Here is a 6,904-nt window from a genome sequence, read left to right as displayed (position 1 = left end):
AATTTTGAGGCAGATTTCATAGTATAAAGCCTTTTATCAATATCTTCCAAATTCTAAATCATGGCAGTTATTGATTTCCAGACAACGTCTTTTTGAAAATAAGTAGGCAAGCTGCGAGAAAAACAAGGGTGAACTGTGATCAGACATGTGTGGGTTGAGTTCAGCATGCCATGTTTTTTTCCTTCTCTCTTACCTATAGCTACCATTATTGGGTGTCGCCTGTAAAGTTAAATGATCACAATAATTTGAATTTCAGTACACATTCATAAAACACTTTATGCTTGTCATCTATGCTTCAAAATCTGTGCCGTGCTTAGAACTTATTGATCACCCCTCATAGCCATAGTAATATTTCTAGCTGCAGTCTGTTCTCGATCCCTTCCTTCAGTTCACAAATCGTCGAGCACACAGGCATGATTGGAATTTAATTATTCATAAAAACTAGCACACATGAGAGCTCTAACTGGCTCCAAGTCACATGTTCTTCATGACAGGCATTGGGCATTTTGATGCCCATTGCACTGCTTCTTTCAAACTACGTAACCGGGTTCTAGCCAGCATCCATCCTTGCGTCCTTTGACGGAATTTTGACGCTGGGGACGGACAAAAATTTTGCCTATTCAGGTGAAGATATTGATTGAACCAAACTGAGTCTACCAGCAAAGTTTTCTGCACAAAATATAAAGGAAATAGCATTTCACAAGGTTTTCCCATGGAGCATGCCCCCAGAACATTTGGACCGTCACAGCCTTTGACAGGATTTCCATTCAAAATCCAGGTGACGGAAAAAAAAATCAGGTTTGCTAGAACCCTGTATGTAACCTTAAATTATATGTTTAAATGGGACGGGTACCAGACTATTAATCAGAAGAGAAGCGATCAGAAGAAGTAAAGAGACCTAGAATAGGATAGACACCAGGCTGTAGCTGTCATGATCACAGTTCTGCTCACCCCAGGCCCACTTACCTCAAATGGTACATAGCCTCCAATGGATGATACAAATACTACTGACCCTGCCCTGCAAACAGATTAATGTGCAATCTCATTAGCAGCAGTGCACCTGATTGGTGCAGCCTGGTAATCAGCAAGCCAATGAGATGGTCCATAGACATGCTGCCTGGTGGTCTATCATTGCAGGCCCCAACAGACTTTTTCAAACAACTACGCACAAGTTTCTGATGGCTCTGGGAGTCTGATTATTTGCTACGGTCTGCTAGCAAAAGTGGTGACGAGGTGTCTTAATGTGGTTAGTGCGGTTGACTTAGAATCTAAGGGTTCTGGGTTTAAATCCCATAGTGGGCCTCAATGTTGTGCCCATGGGAAAGGCACTTTACACAGGTACATGTATTTCCTCACTCAACTTGAAAATGGATGTACCTAGTTTCAGTTAGGGACTACGTCCTCTTGCATGAGATGTAAAAGACGCATGTTCTCTTTTTGAAGAGAGCCACACCTCGAAAGCACTGTATATTACATAAAGATCCCACTGCAGTTTCATCTCCAAGCAGATCTATCAGCGGTCAGGCAGTATCCAAAGGGCCAATCAGTATCCAATAGGCCACTGGTAGGCCCTTTGGATACTGCCTAATACCACCGATAGATCTGCTTGGAGATTAACTCAATGACATGCACTTATCAAAAAGATTAGGGGTCAATCCCAATGTGAGTGGATCAAACCTTACAGTGCAGTCTTACACAGCTTGAGCCGACTGTACTTGAAAACTGGACAAGCTCACAGCTAGTGTTTACTGCTAATATCCCTGTTACATTATCCACAATCTTCGGGTGTATTGATGGAAGATTTGCTATATTTCAGATCAACAGAGGGTTTCAAATATTTTTCACCTGAAAACCGTCCCTGTCACATATAAGCCATACTTTGTACCAATTGTTGTGTAATAAAGTTATTACTGTAAATGCAGAAACTTTCGTGGTGCTTTAATGTTCGCGGTTTTTGCTGCGGCCACTTCACTTCAATTCAAAACCACCGCGAACATTTTTCAATGGCAGTAAGAGACTACAGTGCATGGTGCTACCGCGAAATAAAAACCACTGCGAAAAGCTTATTTTCCTGCAACCGTGAAATTAAATCCCCGCGAACATTTACAGTACTATATGCAAGACTCGGGCAATTGACGCAGAATTGTCGTACGATCGATTTTCGCCAAATGTGAGGTGTATGAAGGCAGTTAAGCAGTTATGTGAAACATAGATGGCAATCCAATCTCAGCAAGCAAGCAATCAGAATCTGGCAGTATCAGAAATTTGCACATAGGTGAAAAAAAGTCCTATATAGGGCCTGTAGCAGAGGCTACAGAAGGCTACATGTATATGTAAAAACTCAGGGCTTGCTGGTTACGAGGCTTAGTAGTAAGTGTTGTGAAACTATTGTCATACCCACCTCATTTGCTTTATAACCACCAATGGAGCCAACAATAATAATAGAGCCTCCCCTGTATGTGCATGAAATAATTCTCTTTTATTTTGTGCAGCTTTTTAGCACTATCAAAAATGCTACTTTATCTGTGGGGAACTTATATGATCCATTTTTTAAATCAAGGTATTTAGGGGTATCAAGAAGATGGGCAGTGGTTTCAAACTAAAAGATCTTGAAAATATAGCATATTGAAACCACCACCCATCTTCTTGATACACCTAAATATCATGTTTTTAGATACGAAGGATATAGGATATAACTCCACGGATAAAGGTGAAATAATAACTAGCACTAAGATGCATTTACTAAAGCTTAATCAACTTCCAGAATTGATTGATTAATTGATTTAAATGATAGATTTTGTAATGCATCCTATGGGATGAATTGCTGCATACTGCATACATGAAATCATGCATTATCCTAACACATAATGTACACATACATTTAGTACAATAAATACATAGTAACTAACATCAAGATGATTTTTCTTGGCCACATATCAACTATGAGTAATACAGATGCCTAGGATATGTAGTCAATTTGAAGGTTATTGAAGCTAGTATTGTTCATTGGTATGTGAATTATCAATATTCAATCCAACTTACTGGACAGGTATGAATTTTAATTATTACAAAATATTGATGGTACCATTACAGAATGTACTGTTGCAACTCAGCACAAGGAAAAGCTTGAGGAAAAAGCGCTGGTACCCACCCTCTCTTCTCCATGTGAGGCACGGCATCCTTGGCCAGGAAAAATGCAGCTTTCACATTTGTGTCAAAGATCTGATGAAAAAAAATCATTCTTTTGAAACATTGATAAAGATTTAACATTTAATTAACAGGATATGCCAAAAAGCAGTTATTCAAGCAACTGGATATGATTTTGGAAACGGCCATTTCAACATTTGTCAAATGGTCAACAGTGACAGTTTCCAAAATCATATCCAGTTACTTGTCAAAATTAATGCTTTTTGGAATTCTTTTGAAATGCAGAATTCTTTCACTTTATTCGGCCAATTTCTTGGTGACTTTTATGTCTGGGAATGCATAGTACATACTGTATTAGCTATCTATGTAACATAATGCGTGTAAATTCTTTGTGTTTGGGACAGATCTGTAAGCAGCGCCACCTATGCTGCAGTACAATATGATCCAGTGAGAATTACACAGAGGAAGGTGACAGATGGTCACAGAAATTTTGGTTGAATAAAGCACCTGGTTGTATTTTCAAAAGTCTTTTCACATTACAATTTTCTTGTTTATGAACATACCAAGCTTGAACTTTGAAGGGCCTGACTTGCATAAACCAAATACAATGTAAGCAGATTTTTTAGAATTTGTCAAACTGAACATAGAAACAAACACTTACCTTGTCCCAAGCAGACTCTGTTGTCTGAAACAACAAAAGTTATATTCATATCAGTTATGATCCCAATTGTCAATTTTGGGTTTATTGTTTATTCAATAGATCTCCATTAGTGAGTACAGACTGCATCACTAGTCTTCCTGGAGTCATGAGACAAACATGTTACAAAATACAACATTAACATAGAACTATTTACACCTTAACATCACTTAAACCTAACCTACAACCCAGGGTTGTAGCCAGCACCTGTCCTTCAGTCCTTTGAAGGAATTTTGCAGCTGGGGACTGAAAAAAGTTTTCCCCATTCCGTCCCTTGGGACAGAAAAAAAATTGATATTTTAAGATATAAAAAAAAACTGAAACCCATGTGTTCTTCTTCACCAAAACAGATGCCATTGAACAGCTTAGTCTACAAGCAAAATTTGCACCTCAAAATGCAGGAAATAGTGTTTCAGAGGGTCTTGATTTAACAATTTTCTGGGACCCAGACCCCCTAGAAATGATGCGCAACGTCACGCCATGCCTTCGGTGCTCGATAGGATTCCCATTCAAAATCAAGGGGACAGAAAATGGTTTCAGGCTGGCTACAACCCTGCTACAACCTAATATAAAGGTACACTTATACCTAAAGCAAATACTACAACTGCAGCTATACCTAATTCTAAAAATAAAAGGAATGAGTTGAGAGGTCAAGTAGCTGAGAGGTCAGACGTCAGTGTCAAATATTCTTTTAATTTTATATACATAACGTTAGTTGTCAATGAATGTCTTTAACCACCAGTGCTGCAGAGGTTTGTAAGTTTGTGTCAGTTTTGTAAGTTTGTGTCAGTGTTTTTAATCTGTCTTTGATGTGCTTTTTGAACATGGATGGTGTGGCTGATTTGATGTGTTGTGGGAATGTGTTGTAAGGCTTTACACACCTGTACAGGAATGTCCTGGTGTATAATGTATACAACTATCTTTCTGATAGTCATAATGGAAGATTCTAACTACGACATGGTAGGATGGAAATCAAATACTTTGACCTTAATTATATTAGACTACCCTTGCAACATACATTTTTACAACATAAATAAACTACCTGTTTTCTTAAAAGGAAAAAAGCCTTTATTGTTATTTGTTGTTTAATTACTTTTTACAACACTAGTGAAATGATGTCAGGTTCTGTTACACTGTGCATTGCATGTCTTACGTCCAACATGGGTCCGAATGCAGGGTTGGCTGCAGCATTGGAAACCAGAATGTCTAGGCCTCCGTACTTGTCAACGGCCTGCAAGAAAAAAACACATTCAAAGTCTGCAGCTATAGTTACACAGACATACAAGAATAAAAAGATTCATGTTCTCATCTTGAGTGTCTGCAAAGCTTTGCTGAAGCGAGGCAACCCGAAGAAAGCATTTTTTTGGATTAAAATTCAGAGCTATGTCCAGTATCAGGGTGAAGTGCACGAAGTTAGGGTGTACGAAGTTGTACGAAGTTGTACGAAGTTACAACCGTTTCCTACTGGTTTTGAGGCTATATTGGGAGTCACAGATGACGTCAAAACATTTATTGGATGACGTAATCTAACTTCGTACAGTAGGCAGGGTAAGGTGTCAAGTGTACGAAGTTGTCCGAAGTTGTGCAAAGTTACGTGACGTCATCTAACTTCGGACAGTGGGCGGGGTAGGTCAACAAGTGTGCAAAGTTGTCCTAAGTTGTGCAAAGTTAAGTGACGTCATCTAACTTCGGACAGTGGGCAGGGTAGGTCAACAAGTGTGCAAAGTTGTCCTAAGTTGTGCAAAGTTACGTGACGTCATCTAACTTCGGACAGTGGGCGGGGTAAGTCAACAAGTGTGCAAAGTTGTCCTAAGTTGTGCAAAGTTACGTGACGTCATCTAACTTCGGACAGTAGGCAGGGTAGGTCAACAAGTGTGCAAAGTTGTCCTAAGTTGTGCAAAGTTAAGTGACGTCATCTAACTTCGTACAGTAGGCAGGGTAGGGCGGCATGTGTACGAACTTGTCCAAAGTTAATTAACACATAGTAAAAACTTATATATATGTAAATAAGATACACACCACTCACGCATATAAACAAATAAAATATAGATGCACATTAATCAGCACAAAATCAATGTTCATGCATTGTAACAAATTCACTTATTTCATGTCTTTTTGTCTTTTATTTCTCCTCTTAACGTTATGTCCCACCAAAAACACAGACTTTTTAGATCTCGATCTAATCACTTTTATATTTACGTCTCAACTTCCGACAATTTCGGTAACCCCCCGTCTTTTTATACAAAGTTTGGATGACGTCATAATTAAGATGACGTCATAACTTCGGACAACTTCGGACAACTCCGTACACCCCCTGACTGACTGTCCAAAGTTAGGATGACGTCATGGTTAGCGTGACGTCATAACTTCGGACAACTTCGGACAACTTTGGATAACTTTGGACAACTTCTGACATCTAACTTAACTTAGGACAACTTCGTACATTTCACCCTGATACTGGACATGGGTGAAAATTCATAGTAAATTCAGTACCTTGTAGTAGTACAGCCAGTAGGTAACCATTTATAAGGTTGTTAACGTGCTTGAGACACTTCCTCCAACAGGGCACCCTCCCCACCCCCCAAGCATCTGAGGCATCCCCATTCACTTATTTCTAGATAGAATTTGGTTTAAAAAATCAGGAAATTGGCCAGGGGAGTCAGTCCACATTAGGGTTTCCCGCCCACTTCTCTGGTTGCGGCTACCATCCTGTGTAGGGACCGCTGCATTAAGCGACAGTACTGAGACAGCTGTCACTACAGAGGATGGTACTCAGGCTACTACTAACTAGTAGGTTGTGGCAAAACTACCCAGGCAAACTATTCTCCCTATAGTACTAGTAATAGTAGCCAGCATAGTCAGAGACTGCCCTTACATGCTGGATGAGGTTTTTCCTGTCCTCTGCCTTCCCCACGTGACACACCATCCCCCCATGCTTATCCCAACAGTACTGCACCCTTACATGCTGGATGAGGTTTTTCCTGTCCTCTGCCTTCCCCATGTGACACACCATCCCCCCATGCTTATCCCAACAGTACTGCACCCTTACATGCTGGATGA

General features: G+C 39.8%; 1 protein-coding gene across 1 annotated transcript in view; it reads right to left on the bottom strand.

The window, feature by feature from the left end:
* Positions 1–6,904, bottom strand: part of LOC118417901 (dehydrogenase/reductase SDR family member 4-like) — a gene marked incomplete in the record, with an annotated part of 11,141 nt that overhangs the window by 1,787 nt on the left and 2,450 nt on the right. Inside the window, 3 exon segments of the mRNA XM_035823657.1 lie at positions 3,152–3,222; positions 3,809–3,832; positions 4,998–5,075. Of these exon segments, the coding sequence (XP_035679550.1) occupies positions 3,152–3,222; positions 3,809–3,832; positions 4,998–5,075 (173 nt within the window).

Source organism: Branchiostoma floridae, chromosome 6 (genome assembly GCF_000003815.2).
Source record: "Branchiostoma floridae strain S238N-H82 chromosome 6, Bfl_VNyyK, whole genome shotgun sequence".
NCBI classification, from domain to species: domain Eukaryota; kingdom Metazoa; phylum Chordata; class Leptocardii; order Amphioxiformes; family Branchiostomatidae; genus Branchiostoma; species Branchiostoma floridae.
Note: the sequence above shows the minus strand (reverse complement) of the source record. Positions and strands in the feature narration are given on the sequence as shown.